The sequence below is a fragment of the Cololabis saira genome, chromosome 19 (genome assembly GCF_033807715.1).
Source record: "Cololabis saira isolate AMF1-May2022 chromosome 19, fColSai1.1, whole genome shotgun sequence".
NCBI classification, from domain to species: Eukaryota; Metazoa; Chordata; class Actinopteri; order Beloniformes; family Belonidae; genus Cololabis; species Cololabis saira.
Window position 1 is genome coordinate 27,920,003 of NC_084605.1, and position 20,909 is coordinate 27,940,911.

A 20,909-nucleotide genomic window follows, 5' to 3' on the forward strand; every position below is an offset into this window, starting at 1 on the left:
GGTGTGTCTTGAGCCTCCTTTTAAAAATATCAACGTTCTCTGCGGCCCTGAGGATCTAATCTATCTGAAGGTTTCAAAAACAACACAAGAGATTTAATATATTGTAAGAAAACATTTGAATGCGACTAAAGTACAATTTCTCATAACTTTTTTTTGTAACTTTATTGATACCCGAAGGTAGATTTGTTTTCTCTGCATTTAACCCATCTCTAGGCCCAGGGCCTTGCTCAGGGGCCCAGGGTGGTTCTCCTTGGTTGCAATCTGGGGGCTTGAACCTGGGTCCAGACTCCAGCCCACTTCTGCAACCACTAGGCTACAACCACCCCTACATAATTGTTACATAAACTACATAATTGTTGGTGTTCTTACTAGTTTTTTTGAGTTCTTAAATTCTCAAATGGTCAATAATGTTGATATGTCATCCAGCACTGAGGGACATATACTATCTTTACTTCCTAGTTCTTTATTATCTGTTACATCACTCTAAGTTTCAGCTTAGCAACAGCCGGAGCTGGTCCGTCGGAGCAAACTGAAACTTCTGTTTTTAATGGACATTTATAAAATATTCAGGGGAACATTATACTATGATACAGCATAAGAGCTTGGAGAAGATACTTAAAGACTTAATTAATGAATATACAGAGAGCATAAAAGTAGTTGTAATGTAAAAAAAGAATGAAATGTTCACTTAATTCTAGATATTTATGACTAAATCGTAATCATAGATATTGTTTTTATATAAATGTTCCTGGACATGTAGTTAGAGATCACAAATCCCTAACAGAGCCTATGATTTTAGTTTCATCTTCAAGTTAAACTCGGACATATATTGCGGTAGAAGCCTAATTACAACATGGTTGAGCGATTTATTACACTTGAATAGACACTGTAGGATCAAAGAAAATAATCAGCTGATGTGCAAGTGGCTTTGGAAGTTGGGGAGATGAAACTTAGAGCAGAAACCGATGAAGAGGTGATGAGCACAGGAGAAGTAGACTGGCAGTTATAAAACACTTTAATTGGGAGATTCAGACCAAAGACCAGGCTGACTGAGTGGAAATGGTCTTTACAGCAGCTCCGACTTCATGCTCGGCTAAACTGAGACAAGGTATTGGAGGAGACATGTAATGACCTTTTTTCAAAAGTTGACACTATTTCTGGAGCAGGTATGTTTTGATGAAGAGAAACGGTACAAAAACTTACTTTCAGCATGTTTTCACAGATCTGTTTGAATCAAAGGCTTACATATATTTTCCGAGTCTGAAACAATGTTGGAAGTGAAGGAAACTGCAGTTTGCTTCAGATCATTTCAGGATCCCTCCAGGATGATGCAATTGGCTGCCAGTTCAAAGTCAGGCTGCTTAAAACCAAGTGACAGGGTTTTCTATGTTGGGGACGGTTGGACTGGTAATTTAAAATGCCTCAAGATATTTAATTGCAGAAAAACATAAACTATTCTACTATATGCCCCCTTAAATGAGACCAGAGGTCAAAGTATATTAACATAGACCCTGAAGATGTGTAGAAACTAACGTCAGAGTTTTCAAAAACTCAACATCTGTTCACACTATAAACAACATTTTCAGAAGAGTCGAGAAATACAATCTACTGTTTTTATGCAACATTTGTTTCTGTGCTTTATATATATATATATATATATGTGTATATATATATATATATATATATATATATATATATATATATATATATATATATATATATATATATATACATTCTTCTCTTTTGGCGTGTTTCAAATATGGCTCTGATCCATTCAACTGTCCAAACCTCGATTTGCAACGTTATAAAATAAGTAAAAGAAGAAAAAACCCAGCAGATTTTCTCTTTGTTATTAGACACAATATCTGTGTTTAATCAGACCCCAGATGCTCAAAATTATAATTGATAATAAGTTCATTAAAGTCATTAAATTAAAGCAACATATACTTTATATAAACTTAGTTTATATAAACTTAGCACAGAAAGTAATGAAATGTGTGTTTGGTAAGTCATTTCTTTGTTGTAAAAATGCTTCTTAGCAGTAATTTTATATCATTGAAAAAGCTGTTTACTTCCGTTTTAGATGCTGCCACATTTGTCAGGAACATGCGTTTGAGGGATGAGCAGCAGAGGAGCATGTGGGCTGCACTCTTGAACAATGTCTTTGCCAATGCCAAACAACTTACTTTGCCATTGTTTGGTGGATTGGATGATTGAAGTTTGAAGAAACAACACATATTGAGTTTAACAGTTGATCAATTTAACAAACATTAGCCTCGGTAGCGTGTGGAAGAACCAAACTCAACCTGGCTCCTCATGCTGGTCCCACACTGCTGTGGGACGGCCTCCCATTCTTAACCAGCATTTGTCTTAACTCAGCCAACGTGGATGTGTTGGTCACTCCTCCACGAGTGTTCAGTGGGGTTGAGGTCAGGACTGCAGGTCTCCATCCTCTCCACTCCCAAATTCTGGAGGTGGTCTCTGATAAACCTGCTCTGTGGGGCCGAGCGTTGACATCCTGGAAGATAGAGTTCAGTCCCAGACTGTGGAGATCTCTCTGCACTGAGAGACTTCGTGAGGGAGATGTCGCCTCACACCGTCACACTGCCTCCACCAGAAGATGTTACTCTGGCAGCCCTGAGACCCAAGATTGGCTGCATGCAGTCTGTTCAGGACTGTCTGGGAAGAAACGTCAGCCAGGTCATCCTGCCAACCTTGGCCGGGTTTCCCAGATCCGACCTCTCTTAAGGATTTAAGAGAGGTTCAAAGAAGGTTTCACTTAAGAGAGAACCCTACGATACGGGTGTTTCCCAGATGACTTCTTAACACCGTCCTTTAGTTTCGCTCTTTCAGACGCTCTTTGGAGCAGCTGTCCGGTTCTGAAACCAAATCAATCGATGCCAGGCAAATTGATCACCGATCACTATCAGCGCATTTTCACACGCAGCACTGCTACCTAACGCACTAATTCCCTGCTGCCTGTGCGTTATAATGAAAAATTAAGATGATAAATATAATTCAATGACCCTTTTTCATCCAAACGGTGCGTTACTCCGTTATTTCTGGCTACAGTGAGGCTTTTTTTCCCCACACACAGAGACCGGGAGGAAACGTGGTGGGCGTGTGTGTGCGTTCAAAAACATGAGCGGTCATGAGCCAAGAGAAGGCGAGTTTCGCAAATCGCAACGTGGAATTACAGCAATCCCTGGTTTTTTGCAGGGGTTATGTTCCAAAAAGAACCCGTGATAAGTGAAATTCTTTTTACAATTATAGAGTGCTTCTAATTGCGGAGATCAGCCCCGCCTCGCACGTATTCCACTGCTCTTCTTCTGAGACGCTGCATCCCGACTCTGTAGCGTCTTTTTATCCTAAACCCCGCGGTGCAGGTGGGTTTTTTCAAGAGAAGAAAATAGTTATGGGTCGTTGTCTTCGCTCTTTTTTCTTCTGGGCAAAAAGATTCTTTAATATAAACCGACACCATTGATTATATTTGAGACTGTAATGAACGATTCATCAAAGGCCGTTCTTCAGCTGCTGCTTCCCTGTCATCACACATGTAGGTGCTCGGGCTCGGGCACGGCAGGAGGATCGGTGTCCCGGCTGCCTGGACAGCCCGGTCCGACAGCACGTCCAGGGGACTGAAGTGCTGAGTCTGACGCACGAATGCGTTCATAAAAACAGTTCTGCTTCGCGCACGGTGACGCGGTTGATTTGCAGCGAGAACATGCTGTATAGCGGCCAAATTATCAAATAAATGATATTCATGATGATCGGTTTATTTGTGCGTAATGCATAAAGCATATACAGGAACACACTTGTTATTCCTTATTTTTCTTTTTTTTCCCCCTTTGCTGTCACCAATAAATGCTAAACAATATAAATCTAAAGTATAAAATAGATCAAAATTTGTGCGGGGTGCATTGTTTTAATATCTGATTGCTTGGTGTGATAATGATTTGCCTGACGCGGCTGGATCTGTGAGTCTTTGTTCACTAAGATGGTTGTAAAGACTGGGTCAGCAGCATCTTTCATTTCCTTCTTAATGAAAGAGATACTTAAGCTAAGAGCGACTCTGGGAAATGCGATTTTCTTTCACAGGCTCCTTAAGAAGGTTTGAAAGAAGTCTTTCGCTGTTAAGAACTACTTAACTGATCTGGGAAACCCGGCCCTTGACTGCAAATCTGTAGAAAACAGTCTACAGCAACCAAGTGCTCCCAGGGTGAGGAAACAGTCTTCTTCTAGGGGTGTCTTCTTCTTGGGACGCCCACTTTGCGCCCTGTGACATCCACCATTGCTTTGGTAGAGAAGGGCACAACCCACATACTAAACTCTGCTGCCCCTGCCACAAGATGATGTTTCTTACAAATGTGTTTTCTTACAAATGTGCATTTAAACGGGAACTAAACTTTCCAGCTGTTTAAGATGTATTGCCAAAAAGCATTGTTACAACAAAGAAATAATCTACCAAACACAAATGTCTTTATTTTTTGTGCTAACTTCATATAGATGTGCGTGTGGGCGTGTGTGGAAATACAAATAAATGCATAGAAAAATAAAATTTCATGTTACTTTGTTGGGTGTCACAGATTAAAAAAAGGATGTGGTTGGATTATAAAAGTTTTGTTTTGGTTCTTTAAGTTAAAACCCTTCGCTAAAGTAAGTTTCTGCATATTATAAAGTAATATTAATAATAATACTAATCTGATATACACATATGACAAACCAAAATATTAAATTAACTGAAAGAAAGAAAGACTTCTCTGACGTGCAGCATGATAATCATAATAACATGAAAATGAGAAATAGGACAAATAAACACAAACAGATCAAAACAGGCTTTGTGGATGTTTTATTAACTTAACGACTGATGACAAAGAAAAACAGAGCACAGCCAGACAGAACAGCCAGGATGGACCGCACGTGTATCATGAGAAACCAGCGATGGACAACATGAACGTAGCAGATGGAAACAGACAAACTGAACGTCCAAACATGACCGCCACTCAAAGTGACCCAAGTGTCAGTATCACTTCATTCTTGCCTTTTAGGAGGGAATGATTGACCCAAGTGTGAAAAAAGATATTTCTCCCCCTGTCAGTTATAGGCTGCAGTGATGGTTGTCATGGTTTCAAGAGGCAGGCTGCTGCCACTCTGTTTTCTTTAAAGGTGTACCACTAAACGGGCCACTAGTGGATGGAAAGATATTTACCGTATGTGGTAAAGAGTTTTACGGGTTAGAAGTCAAACTTACCTTTCCTTTAAAGAGTTTTCATTTAACGTTAGTTTTTCCTTTACTTTCTTTAACACTGGCTTCACAACCATGCCCCTAAATTACACATTTACATTTTCTATTACACATTCCCTCATCCTGTAATTTTGTTTTATTTTTTTGTAGCTTTCTGATACTGAAAAAAAACTACTAAATGATTGTGGTTGTAAAAATCTTTGATTATAGCAGCTTTAAGCTAATTCCTCACATTATCATTAAGAGATAAAATACACCAGAGATTAAACAGGACAGAAGCTTAGTCCTAGTCTGTCTGTTGTTGAACATGTGGTGTTTGGATTCATTTATTGGGAGGACGAGGGGGCACCTCCTTGCCCTGCTTGCTGAGTTTGCTCATGACCTGTGTGATGTCCACGTTGGCCGCATTCTTGGCCTTTTGCTCCTGCTCCTGCTGGCGGACGATGATGGGGCTGAGACTGGGCCGCCGGTTCCTGGCATTCTGGTTCAGCTGGGCATCACTGGGGGGGGCAGAAAACAGGACGGGCAATAAACATTTAAGGAAAGGAAAGGGTGAAGAAGGCTGAAGGATGTGGTTGTTTTAGGAGGAGACACGAGAGAGTCCGGTGTCATTTGATCTGTGACTGTGAGCTGATTCGAAATGGAACGAGTTAAAAAACCTGGTTCAGATCTCAAGTCAAGGCAGGGTAACTTTATTTGTATCGCACATTTCATGTACAAGACAATTCAAAGTGCTCCCAACAACAACAACAACAACCTCCGCCCATCTCTAACCAACCCTTCATCTCCAAAATTCTTGAATAAACTGTTGCCTTTCGATTATACTTTCACCCTTACAGTGGGTTCAGCTGCCGTCATGTAGGGCTGTTCGATTTTGCCCAAAAATAAAATCTCGATTTTTTTCTCTCAAAATCCGATTTTCGATTACGATTACGATTATTTTGTGAATTGACAAAAGGCAAAGAAATTATTTCAAATATGCTGTTTTTTATTGAACATTTGCCCCATTGGGCTTTAAGTGCAAACTTTGCTCTTATTAAACCAAAAATGAATGAATAAAGTGCAAAACTCTGTAAAATAAGTTGAAAAAAAGTTTTAAAAAATATAATAAAATATAAAGTTTTATCTCTGAAAAGAAAAACAGCAAATCAGCACTTGCAAACATACAGTAAGTTATATTTCCAATTAAATAAAACAAGACATTTTCTAATTAAACTAAACTGGGTTTTTGCATGCTAAATAATAATGCAACCCATGAAGGAGGTAGAGGTGTGTAATGTCAGTCATTACATTTGCTGTTCACATTTGCAAGTTTTTTGCAAGGAACACGAGCCGGTCTACCAAATCTGGCTTGAGGAATGCCCGGTGGCATGTTACAACGCCCTCTCCTACACTAAAGAGCCTCTCCCATGGGGCACTTGTCGCAGGTATTGAGAGGTATTTCCATCAATCATTAATATGTGTGCAGACAAGGTATAAAAAAAAAAAAAAAAGTGAAAAATCGATTTTATGAGTTTCACGTTTTAACATCGTTCTAATTACATAATCGCGATTACGATTTAAAATCGATTAATCGAACAGCCCTACCGTCATGGTAACGAAACAGCCCTCCTGACTCTGGCCTACTCTCCACCCTCATCTTCCTTGGTCTCAGTGTGACCTTTGACACCATTTCACGCTCCATCCTCCTCAATCGACTCTCATCCAGAGTCATCGCCCACACCCCTCTCCACTGGTTTAATTCTTATCGCACAGGCCACACTAGGTTCACCTAGCTTAAATCTTTCAGATCCAACTCCTCCTCTCTTAACCCCATCATCAATATTTTTTGCAAATTCAATATCCATGTTCATTGCTTTGCCGATGACCGCCAACTCTACCTTTCTGGTAAACCAGTCTCCATACTCCCACCCTCCTCTCTCACATCTTGCTCATCTGAAATCAAATCCTTGTTCACCTCACATGTTCTGGGTCTCTGGAAAGCGCCTAGAGACAACTTTTGTTGTATTAGACGGCGCTATATAAATAAAATTGAATTGAACCTCCAACTGAACTCCTCCTTATTGCCACAAATATGTTGTTATCCAAAGCTGACAGCTTCTCCCTAACCATTGACAGCTCCTCAGTCTCTCCCTCCCCCTCAAGGTGTCATTCCCATAACAACAACAACAACATCACCCAGTTTGCTTGCTTCCGCCTTCAGAGCATAAATAGACTCCACCCCTCCCTCTCTCCTCCATAAGTCTGCTGCCCGGATCATAACAAGAACCCCATCACATCACCCCCATCCTGCAGCAGCTCCACTGCCTCCCAGTCTGCCAAAGAATTAACTACAAACTCCTCCTGTTCACCTTCAAGGCCATCCATAACCTCGCCCCATCTCATCTGTCTGAGCTCTTCCAGATCACCACTCCATAGATCCCCGTCCTCCACCCACCCCACTGCCCCCCCGCCCACCTCAGCACCCCGGCGGCAGCGCTTTCAGCCGCTCTGGTCCAAAACTCCTGAACCCCTTACCACGGGATATCTGAAATATTGACTCTCTTCCCATCTTCAGTAGTGGGCGACCGATAATGTACCGGGGCCGATAATCGAATTCGCTATTCATAATTTTATTAATAATCGGTATCGGCCCCCCCAAAAAAAAAATCGAAAATAAATAATTTCGATTTCTTTTTTTTTTTTTAAAGAAAATCGGCTGCATAAAGTGCATATCTTATATTTACATTTTTGAAAATATTTTTAAAATCTGCTGTATAGTTCTTAAATGATCAAAGTGGAACAATATACAGAAAGTCTCTCTCATTGAAAGTTCGGTAGAGTACGGTTCAACGGTGATATATAGCGTCACTGACTCGAAAAGGGTAATAATCGTATCAGCTGATATCGGCTATCGGTCTTTTTGATTTCCCCCTAATCGGTGATCGAAATAATCGAAAAAAAGGATGATCGGTCGGACACTACAGATCCAGACAGATCACCTACTCACTCTAAGTCCAACTACACTGTTTGTTGTAAAGTGTCCAAAATAAAAAGTATCATTATTATTATTATTATCATTATTATTAGTTGTAGTAGTAAATTGCCTGGATAACGAGGTGTGAGAAATGCAAGAGCTGCCTCTTACTTGAACCTGTGCTGGTCAGGACAGATGGCCTTCTTCTGCGTGTCCTTAAACACCTGAGATTTAAGGTACCGGCCGTACGAGTCCTGCAAAATAAATTAATGTGCGTGTGCTTGTCATATATTTGTGAGAATACAGATTCAACATGCCCAGACTCAAATCTTAAGTCCCGGTGCGTTTACTGACCTTCTTCATGAGCATGTAGATGTGAGTTTGGGCCGGACTCAGAACGTATCTGTGTGGGTGTTTCAGCCCCTTCACTGTGACTTCCATCGTCTTTCCATCGATGTTGATCCATCGTGGTGCGCCACGAGTCAGGAATGTCCTGAAATAACAAACGGGGAAGTGATGAAATGATGAGCTTCATCATTTACAAGCATTTAAAGTAGCACTGCATTAAATTCATGCTGAAACATTTCAGCAGCTAAAAAAGAAGGCTCATTTTGATCACTGCTCTGAAAACCAGATCTCAAGAGTATTGTGTCAACATGAACTGTTATGTTTTTTTATTTTTGAATTCATCAGTAATTATGAGGCAGTAAAATGTGACAACTGAAAATCTTAAAAACAACTTTCCAAATGTTTCCTCTGGTCAATAGAGAGCTTTACAGTCACGATTCACAGCAAGGAGAAGCACTGTACCCAGTAAAGTTGCATTTACAATTTCTACCGCAATCAGTATTATTTGGAAAAGACAAAATAAAGAAAAGAAATTGAAACATTACTTGTAGATATGCTCTGCTTTCTCCTTCATTCCTCCAGCAGCACCCCACTTCAGATCCTCACAACCTTCCCAGAAGGCCAAGTTCTCACCTAAAAACATCCAGAATCAGAATCAGAATCTGGATGGATGGATGGATGGATGGATGGATGGATGGATGGATGGATGGATGGATGGATGGATGGATGGATGGATGGATGGATGGATGGATGGATGGATGGATGGATGGATGGATGGATGGATGACTTGGTTAAAATCCTCATACCGCTGAATTCCTTCTTCAGGAAGTATCTAAAATCATCTCTCCCTCGAGGATCAGCGAGCAGCTCACTGAAGCTCAACGTCCACCTCTCGACACGCATCTTTGTGGGCACCTCCACCCTGAAACACAAAACAAACAACCGCAGATAAACGTTGACGTACTGAACTTTTTTTTTCTTCTTTTTTTTATGCAGGCTCCTTTTCATGGAATATGTATAATCTTCAGCCGACTCACGTAGACAGGTTCAGGCTCCAGTAGGTGGATTCATCAGTGAGCCAGGGGTTGCTGGGAAGACACTTGGCGAGAAAAGGGTCGTGACTACCAAAGGTGGTGCAGTACTTCACCAGTCTGCAGGGGAGAGTGGAGGACTTTACTAACTGAAATATTTTATCGGTATATTCACATGAACATTGCTTTTAATATAAGCAGGAGGTGCAGCACAGTTGAAATGAATGTTTAGTGAGAAAATACAAAAAATCCTCAATTACAGCTTTATATAGAAGCGCATGCTTTGAAGTTCTAACCGTCAACAGATGTGTACATACACCTATAAGTTGGGCAAAAGAGTAGTTTTTTGTACAGTTAGAAAAGATGATGCTACAAAAGTAAAAACTCAGTGCAGCCAGAGTGACCCGACCTGTGATCACTGATGTTTCAGTTAGAAAATCTGTGGTCATTAAAAGTATCTGCACGTCTGAATCCTAGCACGACATGTAAAAAAAACTGCAAAAGGAAATAAAAAAAACGTACTACAACACTTACACAAAGATAAACACGGCGTAAGAGGACTGGTGCACAGCTACGAATCAGTTTAAACACAGTGGTAAACAGGAGGTGTGGAGTGAGTTAGTTTCACTAATTAGAGCTGCAATGGTCTCAAAAAATAAAGCTCCACCAGGGAGGTTTTTATAATTTAGTTCTGAAACCGTACAGGTGACAGCTTCAGACCTGGCAAAGGTGTGACCTACAGGAAACAGAATGTAGGACCATGCTAAACTCAGTTTCTAAGGCTGCTTTCAGATTATATGAGAGTTGCAATGATGTTCAGACCACACAGACAACAACTATAGCGCCAACGGTGTTAACCGAAGTCAAATTCACTGTTTGATATGTTCAAACATTGTCATTAAAGCTGATTCTGATTCTGATGACTGCCTGTAATCAAGACTCTTGAAGCCTCACACTGCACAGTGTGACAGCGACTTCAAACCATAAAACACACACAGGAAACTGATCCTCTTCCTCACGGTGACCTCACCCAGTGTCATGCTCACTCACTCATTGGCTGTAGCTCAAATCTGTTTAACTTTAATCTGTCTAGCTCTTACAGATCGGAGAGAGGATCTGATAAAGAGTCATTGTGTGCTAAGATACACCTCATAATGCAGCCGGCCACACGTGACTGGTTTGTTGAAGATAATGGAGTAAACTTAATGCGAGTCTTACGCGCCAATGGACACAGATGACTTCACTCTGGGTCTCATGATGGCCTGCTGGGTGAAGATCATCTACAGGAAGCAGCAAGAGTTATTGCAGTTATTACAATGTTGAATCGTTAGTTGATTAACAACACAAGATCATGTATAAATAAAACCAGGGTAAAAAGACTCACAATTCTCTCATAGTCATCAGGTGTTTTGGTCTGAAAAAAATTAAATAAAATGATATACATAACTATATGTTAAAGTGCAGAGTTCAAGACCAGCAACAGCTTTAGAATAAAATACATGAATGTGCAGTGACATTGAGATATTAGTCCTTGCTAAATGGGCTTCTATCTTTTAGAGAAGTATTGGGTTTTAGACCTTGAGTGTGACGATATTTTTGTTAAGTCAATATGTTTTGGGTGATTAACTTTCTCCAATTAGAGCTTGAGGATGGCGGTAATTTGTGTGCGGGGATTTGTAGCGAGTTTAAATGTGTGGATTGAACTACAGACCCACAGGAAAAGCCTTCAGGGGAAGCAGCAAGAAGAGAAGACAAGCGAAGAGAAGAGAAGACAAGCGAAGAGATTTTAATAACATTTCAATAAAAGACAATTAACGTAAGAGAAAGCAAGTATCTCATACTGCAGCTGCGTCCATGCATTAAAGCCTCTTAGTGAATATAAGCTGATTGACAGGAATTATGTCCATAAAGGTCATCCAGAGACTCACCTGTTACCTCATTTCCATTAGGATCTGCTCGTCGCTCCAGCCCAAAGTCCATGGCACTCACTGTCCCTGGCTGTACACACACATAAAGGTAATTAAACGATGTGTGTTTACCAAAGGACTAATTAATGACACCAGATGGCTTTTTTTCTGATGCTAATCACCACCTAATTATGTTTTTCTGGCCATCTGAGACAGCAAGAGGCTAGTCGCCAGTGTATAGGGGAACTCTGTGGACTCACACCTCGCCAGTAAGTTGTCTGATGTCACCAAACAGCTTCAAAATATGTCAATTTGTCACGATATTTACCATTAAAAACATTTCATTTGAGTAATAACTCATGCAGTTGCTCAGTCTTGACTAATACTACAGTACTTTCACACTGTAAGAAATGTTCGTAAAAATTACAGTGAAAAACTGTAAAATAGCAACAGTAAAAGACCGTAAAATCCAAAATAGTACATCACTGTAGTAGATACATTATATTACCATAAATCAAGAAAGAGTACATAACTATACTTTTTACTGTAATAATATGTAGAAATCACACAATTTTACTGTAAAAATATAATATTTTGGTAAAAAATGTGAAAATACCGTAATATCACAGGCATGTAATTACCCTAAAATTAACTGTATTATTCTGTGTAAATTATAGATTTAGCTGATGTTTACATTTAAATTTACAGTATAAAACTGTTCAACATTATGCAAAAACATACTGTAATTTCTACATAAACAGGTTTACAATATGTCTGTTTTTCATAGTAATTTACCATAAAACACAACAGTTCTCAACTATGAAATTTATGGTTGCCTGAAAAGCATACCGTAATGTCATATAAATTGTTACCGTATTTTTTTACGGTGAAATTCTGGCAACCACAGCTGCGAGTATTTTACTGTAAATTTCACAGTTTTTTTTTTTACAGTGTACAGGTCCTTACTTCTAAAGTCTTAACTTTTGCAATTGATTTCTTAAAAGGAAAGCCATCCATCCACACAAACTATTGTTGATTGGGGGTGATAATAGCTGACTGCAGTTGGACCTTATCAGAAAAAAACAACCCTCAAATGGGAATACATGATAAATATATATTTTTTTGTTTTTTTGAAAGCATCTTTGGGTTTCTGTAGTGTCTGCCAAACTCAAACATGTTGAAATACCCCAACCTGGTCTCTTTGAGACCACCAGAGTCTGGAAATGTGTCTTTAAGTGAGCAGTTCAGATTTACATCTGGGTGTAGTGATGGACTCACACCTGAATTTGGAAAAAAAACACATTAAGGCGATAACGAAGTCCGCCTACTATCACCTTAACAATATATCAAGGATAAAATATCGAATGTCGCAGCAGGACCTGGATAAACTAGTCCAGCATCCATCTTTAGTAGCTTGATTATCGTAACAGCATCTTTACAGGCTTACCTAAAAAGTCAGTTAGACAACTGCAGCTCATCCTCACTAAGACCAGAAAAGTGGACCACATCAGTCCAGCTCTGAGGTCTTTACTCTGGCTGTCTGTCGGTCAGAGGATGGACTTTAAAGTTCTGATTCTGGTCTATAAGGATCTGAATGGTCCAGGACCAAAACACACCAGTGACCTCCTGACCCAGTATGAACCTTCCAGACCCCTCAGGTCATCTGGATCCAGGTTTTTTTTAATTAAGTTCCCAGAGTCAGAGCCAGACATGCAGAAGCTGCATTCAGCTTCTATGCTCCACATGTCTGGAACAAACTCCCAGAAAACCTCAGATCAGCTGAAACACTCAGTTTATTTAAGACCAGGTTGAAGACTCACCTGTTCTCAGCTTGAGGTTCAAAACTTGATCATGTCTTAACTTCCGTTTCATCTATTGTTCTATTTTCTTTCTTTTTGTTTACATTTTAAAGCATTCTTATCATTAGATTTTTATTTTCTACTATGTGATGATGTTTTAATGTCTCTGTAAAGCACTTTGTTGTTGAGTTGCGCTCCACAAATAAACTCACCGTTCAGGGTACGGTGACATGACAGACCCAGATGAGAGTGGAAATGTTCTCCTCCGCTACATTTATCTCCCCCACAGTTTCACATCATTCTGCTTTTGCTGTACATCATAGGTGGGCAGCACAAAGCTGCAACACTGATTCACAAGAAAATCATATTTCTGAACAAGATCTCTGCTGTTGGGCTGCTTTCAAAATGTCCCACGTGCAGGATAAAACCCAATAATAACTGAGATTCTGTGATGCTCTTTCCCTCTCTGAGGGTGATCCAGTGAGCTATCAACAGCAAATATTTGATCCCTTAACAGCTGACCCCCACACTTGCACGGCACCTTTAAATAGCCGCTGCTTTTCTGTGGGCGGAGTCACAGAATTCACTCTGCTGGCCCATTTTCCATCATGTGTCTCTTTATAAATCCATGTTTCCGCTTTTCATTACCTACTTCTGAGTCACAGCTTGATATGAAGTTGGGAGGAGGCAAAGATGAGGAGGCTTGTTAATTCTACTCTGATCTGGTCCTGTGACATCATAGAAGCTCACTGAGTGACATACACCGACCTGCCCCTTTGTTAGACACACCTTGTACACCTAATAAAGTGGCTGACGTGGCCCCAAATAGCGTTTTTGAATTGGTTATCGGTTCAGGCAGAAAAACATAAACTCTTAGGAGCAGGAAAAAAATTCCCATTTAACCATTTAAAAGCATCCCTCTTTGATCGAATCCGGTCAACTGTGCTTCTGCAACGGCCTCAGTTCACTGACACCGTGGCTTCTCCTCTTGTGCTACTGTTACATCATGCCTTGGGACTGAACATTATCTTGCAACTGTTACTTGCTGGAGTGAACTTTTGAATTATGCAGACTCACTTCAAGTGCCCACAGCATAAACAGACATTATGAACGGCTTCATTATGTTGCCTCCAGCTAGAAAAACCAACAAGCAGACAACACACGAATCCTCCCCGGAGTCAGGTATGCAGTGTGCCAGTTCGCTCAAGACAATTTCAGAATACATCTTAGTTTGTGGATATAATTTGGTGAATATTTTATCCACAAATATATTTGTACTTTATCAAATAAATGATTGAGATTGACATTTTACACCCTTACATCTTTCGATGCCCTTTTTGGGTCTGTTGGTGATCCCCCTCACAAGACAGGACTTGTGATGTGCACAAGGTGCAGACCAGTACAACACATTCGCCAGTGCAGTGTGAAATATTAATCAGGTGTGCCCTTTTCCTCTGCTTGGACATATAATTATAATGAGGCATCATGGGTAGAGATAATGAGATGCCCTGGGAAGTTTAGGGTTGGAATGCAATTTATTTATTACTCTTCTGTGTCTGCTGGCATGCAACTTACAGCACATCTACACATAGATATGCCCCGTGTTCACAGTGCAACTCTGATAACTATTTGTGTGCATTTTCTCACCGGAGGTCTGTGAACCACCCAGTAGGCTCTCTCCTGACAGTCAAAAACCGCACGGTCAGGTTTCTTCCTCTCCTTTGCAGCTCTAAAATCACACAGAAACAAACACGATCATTTAGATCATGTTCACCTCAAAACTCACTGAGCTTCTGTAACACTGACCTGTACTGCTCTTTAGCTTGCATCACAATGAAATCCCATTTATGATTCATCCACTTGTGAAGACGGTTGTACTGCTCCTGCGGACGGGAAACACAACCTCAGTAAATGCCAACAAACCAAGAAGGTTTCCCATTGTCCACGTTAGTCGCATCCTCACCTGCTCGTGCAGCTCCAGGATTCCTTTCTTGCGAATGTTTCTCTTCGCGAGGTAAATTGCTTCATTGAAGAAACAGAAAGGATTGTTAGGTGGTCGTTAGTAATGCAACATCAGCTAAAATGTGTCGCCTCCTGTCACACTCACCATAATCTGTGTCCTCGACGGCCCACTGCTGCGTGGGCCAGAAATATGGTGTCTGAAGCAGCAAGAAACAGACTTAGTGCTGGGTTAGACAAGTTTGTCTGTTAGCAGGTATTATTTAAGAATACATAAATAAATACAAATGAAACTTGGCAGAGAGGTAAACTAAGAACAAACAGAGAAGACACTGAATTCTCTGTAACAATAATTCAATTTTGAAGCATGCAATGTGCATTGTTTTTGAGTATTGTAACTGTCAGGCCTTTGAATGTTCACCATGAGTCCTTGATATAATAAAGCAAACTAAAAAACACTCAACTTATCCAATTAGTAATGTATTTTTTGTTAAATCATCTTCAATTCTGATTGATTTAAAAAATACATATTGTATTACAACTTCTGACCTTGTGACCTTGCATCTAACAAAAAGGACGCATGGATGGAGGTCACGGTCTATCTTTGGTTCAATTACTAGCGTGTGGAATGTTATTTGCTCCTGCAGGATTAAATATATCCAGTCCACCAAAAAGGCCCCTTTGCTCTGATTGGTTAGCTCAAGAACCACCACAGCCCACAGCCCTTATTCAAGGTTGGAAAAACTATGACAAAAAAATACAAAGAAAACTACAAAAATACTGTTTTTGACAATGTTGAGACAGAAAAAGGAAACGTAAACAACTTATATGATCTAATGAGAATTTTAGGTTGCAATGTGGCACATAATGACAACTGTGCTTAAAGTACTTGTATTATGCTAATTTTCCATCTTATTGTTATAAAGTTGCTCTAAAGTAGCTGTGCACTTAGCATACTTAAAAAAAGCTGTAATTGGTTAAGAACAACGATTACAAGATATGACACAACTGGAAAATGAGAGTTGTTCTGTTACACGAAGAGCTCAGTTAGTCTTAGCTCAGTTAGTCTTAGCTCAGTTAGCCTTGGCTCAGTTAGCCTTGGCTCAGTCAGCCTTGGCTCAGTTAGTCTTAGCTCAGTTAGTCTTAGCTCAGTTAGCCTTAGCTCAGTCAGCCTTAGCTCAGTCAGCCTTAGCTCATTAGCCTTAGCTCAGTTAGCCTTAGCTCAATTAGTCTTAGCTCGGTCAGCCTTAGCTCGGTTAGTCTTAGCTCAGTTAGTCTTAGCTCAGTTAGCCTTAATTCAATTAGTCTAAGCTCAGTTAGCCTTAGCTCGGTTAGCCTTAGCTCGGTTAGCCTTAGCTCGGTCAGCCTTAGCTCGGTCAGCCTTAGCTCGATCAGCCTTAGCTCGGTCAGCCTTAGCTCGGTCAGCCTTAGCTCGGTCAGCCTTAGCTCGGTCAGCCTTAGCTCGGTTAGTCTTAGCTCGGTTAGCCTTAATTCAACTAGTCTAAGCTCAGTTAGCCTTAGCTCAGTTAGCCTTAGCTCAGTTAGTCTTAGCTCAGTTAGCCTTAGCTCAGTTAGTCTTAGCTCAATTAGTCTTAGCTCATTTAGTCCTAGCTTAGTTTTGATTTCATTTTTGTTTTTTGTAAACAAACAAAAACTAACTTCTCAGTATAAAGTATGTAATCCAATTTGCATTGTGTTGCTTTGCACTCTCGAGCTCTTACAAAAATGCTGAACATGTTTCCTTTCACACGCGATGTTGCGAGCATGAAGCTTCCTTTTTCTCAGGAACAATCCAGACAGAAAGTGGAGCCGCTCACACAGTCATTGCAGCAAAACAGCAGCGTAACTCGACAGAAAAGGGAAGCTTCCTACGTTTCCTGTTCAAAGCGCTCCAGTGAACATTGCATCATCTTGGCATGAGGCACGAGCTTCCCCTGGCTCGGGGTTTTGGCTCAGGATTGACATTTGCTGTGTTTACCTGGAAGCGATACAGGGACGCATCTGGTTTGATGAGTAAACGCTTGTGGTCTTGCAGAGGATAGATGTAGCCCAACGCCACCAGCACAGAACCAAAATTCATGGCCTCTAAAAGCAGCACACAGAGAAATTAACAAGACTTTAACAGCTACTCTGGCATTTCCGAAGACATTTACTTCGATGCAGAGTTCATGGCCTAACTGCCGTGCCTAACTACCATAATTACATCTTAATGAAATCCTTCTTGACAAAACACTTCACTAAAAAGCGGCGGTCACATCTCTCACCTTCTGTGTCTATTTGGAATTTGTCCGCTAGCCACGCAATTATGTCTTCACCTGGGAGACAAATGCAGTGAGAGCAAATAAAACATTAGAAAGTGTATAATATATATTTGTTTTAGGAGAATGAGAAGGGGAAAGGAATGTTAGGAAAATAAAGCAACAACTATGATAGGAAGGGTAAAGAAAGAGAAGGAAATGATGGATGGAGCAAGGAGGAGAAAGATAATTCAAGTAGTAAAAAGAAAAGGAAAAAGCATAAGAATAAAGGAGCAGCTGAGAGCATCATTCATACAGATGGCTGCGTGTATTAAAGACTAGCAAATGATGTAAGAGTACAGGTTCCCTTGCTTTGTCTCCTCCCCCGCCACATATTCAGCATCCATGTTTTTTTCTATGTCTGTCTCTTCTTGCATCCTCTTGCCCGCTCAATCATCCTCCTCCTCCTTTTACCTCCTACTTTTTCCCTTTGCCTGAGTCTGAGACCATGGGGGTTGTCATGGAGATGAAATCTGTGGCTCTCGAGTTTGAGCCCATAGCTCTGATACCCTCCTTTGAGACTATGCAGACACAATCACAGAACCGGCCACAGAATGACTGAATAGAGTCAAGTGTGCATTGTGATGGTGCGGGTGCGAGAGCGGCCGTCCCTACCGGTGATAAGGTGCGGGATGGTGGTGATAGCCAGTCTCTGAGGCTGGGACTTTACTCCTGTGCTGGGGTCCTGCATCTCCAGCAGCACTTTCTCCGCCTGTAAAGTAACATTTACAAAAGGTGAAATAGGTGGAGGGGGGAAGAGAGGTCACCATGCCAACAGGTTGCTTTGACAACGGGTTGTGGAAGGCACCCTAGACAGAGGAGGGGAAAAAAGCAGGATTTGATAAGAAATTGTAGAATTTTGAGAATGAATTTGGTCAGAAATCACATCGTTTTTGAGTATTTATTGTGATGTTGAAGATAATTAATATCATCATCTGGAGCATCATTGGCATAATTAACCTTTTTTTATTTAATGAAGGACTTAAAAGCTAAATCAAGCTGCTGTTGACTTTTAAAAAATAAGGCAAACGCTGGGCTATCAAGGCTCACAAAGCTTGAAATAAATCTTTCAGATCAAACAAAAGCTGGAGTGATTCGGTTTCTCTGTTTAGTTCACTCTCCAAACATGTCTATTCTAGTGTTTCATCCAAGAGTCTTAGCCCTTCATTAGAAAGTGCTGAGAGGTGAGACGAAGTGCCCTGTTATCATGGCTTTTGATTCGGCATGTGTGGGCGGTTAGCAATGACTCACTTCCTTTTTAAACATTATTTCGTTTATCATCAATGATCCTACAGCTCTCTCAGATACCACAGCTCAGATGTACACCTGTAAGCAAAAGGTTTTTTTTTTAATCCTGAGCATTACTTCCGCTTCAGTGAAAGTGAGTGTACACAACTGACTTTCAGATCTGTTTGAAGTGACTTAGAGCTTTGAAGCCACCCTGGAGAGGCTGTAAGATCCAATATGAGCCTGACCAAAGTGCGCTTTCATGGACCGGGACTCCAAGTTCTCCTGGGGATGAGCTCTCAGCACAATCCCCTGCAGAGACGGCGCTGCATCAATAGGGGAATCAATAAACTCTAATGAAATGAGATATTCTCGTTGTGTCCTATGTCACTGTGACAAATATCCAGCTCTTGGATTATTTTGAAATATGAAATGATGAATAAAGACATCTTCAGTCAACAGAACTATCACGTTGATTTCAATACACTCAGTGCCTGGATTAACTTATTTGCAGCAGCTGCTCGGTATAGATGGGAGCACTTATACTGATCCAGACTTAATGCTTATTAAACCCTATGACCTTATTATAGTAAAAAAGGTTGAAACAAAAAGACTCCAACAATACAGTGGGGATGTCATTACAATAAAGTGTACACAGAAATTAAGATATCTGATTTACAGTGTCTCAAATGTTCCATTTCTAAATTTCCATTTATCCTGGATAGGAGTGTTTACATTTTTCAGATTAAGTTCTGTGATGATTTTCTCTTAGATTTAAGTTAGGTTAGGTTAGTCCAACTAACACCTGTAGAGTTTGTTGCTTTAAAATGTGTCTTATTAAGAATTTAATAAGGGGTTTATGTTAAAGCAGCAAAACAGGAGTCATTCGCAGACCTGAAGAATCAGAACATTTTAAAGACAAACATAGTTTTAAAATGTATTGTTTATGAGTTTACAGAAAACCACCACAGCCAGACGACTGAGCATGAATATCCTATGTGCTGATGCGTCTGCAGGTATACTCCAACAGCCAGGGCAGAGCTGGGATTTTACATCATATCTAATGTAAATGAACCTACCTTTTTGAGACAAGCCATCCGTGGTCGATACCTCTGTCCATAATCCCGGATAGGATTTTTAATGGTCATGTTATTGATTATGCTTTGTACTCGTTCACACACGCATATATTGCTGCTGGCGCCTGTGAGCCCGGTGTCGTGTGTGAGGATGCTCACGGGGAATCCAAATAGCCCGATCGATGGTGATGTTGCCTTCAAGGTCTCGCCAGTTCTTCTGTTAGGAGAATTGGACATTGGAAATGTATAGTTTCGTTCTTATTGTTTCTTACTCATATGAACTCATAATAATAATAATAATAATAATAATAATAATAATAATAATAATAATAATAATAATAATAACGATAATAATAATAATAATAATAATGATGATGATGATGATGATGATGATGATGATGATAATAATAATAATAATAAACTTGTATGACTATCTATATAGTCTGTATAGGACAAACCAAACAATTTCAGATGCGTAAAGTTAATCAGTGACACAGAATTGCCACAAAAAGAGTTGTATGTAGGCTAATGATTTTTTTTTTTTTTAATTATCAACATTTGCATAGTGCTCTGAACATCAGAAATTCATAAATGAAATAGATATTTTTTTAGATTAAGCTTTAGGTTTGAAAATTGCAACTTTCCAATCGGTGTTTCTCTTTTTATTAACATTTTGAGAAGCGTTCATGTAGAGATCTTAATATATCCTACGGTCGTTGAATGTAACTAACCTAATATAGAGAAAGGTATCAACCAATCAGAACGCTGTTTTTTCTGTCAGTTAAAACGTGTGACGTAGGAACCAGCAGGGGGCGCACTTGTACCACTCGTCAATTTATTCTAGCTCAGATTTACTCGAATTAAACCGAATAATATAGTTTATTTTACGAATTACGTGTTATATTAAGTGTGTCATTCCGCTTATATACATTGGTGAAAGCTGACTTTTATGTTAATCGCTTAACTGTATCACTAAGATTACGGAAACTTAAAAACTGGCAATATAAGTTGTGTCTTACGGGGAAAACCCAGCTAAGTGTGCCAATAAGATGAAATGGTGTATT

The 20,909-nt window shown here is 40.1% G+C and overlaps 1 protein-coding gene across 1 annotated transcript; it reads right to left on the minus strand.

Annotated features, from left to right (window-relative positions):
* Positions 1 to 4,836: 4,836 nt before the first annotated feature.
* LOC133419590 (regulator of G-protein signaling 9-like) lies at positions 4,837 to 20,044 on the minus strand. The gene is made up of 17 exons (XM_061708843.1): positions 19,849 to 20,044; positions 18,158 to 18,254; positions 17,510 to 17,560; positions 17,224 to 17,330; positions 15,394 to 15,445; positions 15,250 to 15,308; positions 15,093 to 15,169; positions 14,934 to 15,015; positions 11,516 to 11,578; positions 10,965 to 10,994; positions 10,799 to 10,860; positions 9,587 to 9,700; positions 9,356 to 9,471; positions 9,095 to 9,182; positions 8,556 to 8,694; positions 8,373 to 8,455; positions 4,837 to 5,745 (listed from the first exon to the last, which is right to left on the minus strand). Exons 1-17 carry the CDS (start codon positions 19,915 to 19,917, stop codon positions 5,568 to 5,570), a joined length of 1,467 nt encoding a protein of 488 aa, XP_061564827.1. The 5' UTR covers positions 19,918 to 20,044; the 3' UTR covers positions 4,837 to 5,567.
* Between the last annotated feature and the right edge of the window lie 865 nt (positions 20,045 to 20,909).

Bases quoted from the DNA above. Each gene is read 5' to 3' on its own strand.
- LOC133419590 (XM_061708843.1), bottom strand. From the start codon at position 19,917: ATGACCATTAAAAATCCTATCCGGGATTATGGACAGAGGTATCGACCA. The intron at 17,331-17,509 runs GTGAGAGATGTG...TGCTGCTTTTAG, and splicing joins ATTCCAAATAGACACAGAAG to AGGCCATGAATTTTGGTTCT. The intron at 5,746-8,372 runs GTAAGAGGCAGC...TGCCCCCCCCAG, and splicing joins CCTGACCAGCACAGGTTCAA to TGATGCCCAGCTGAACCAGA.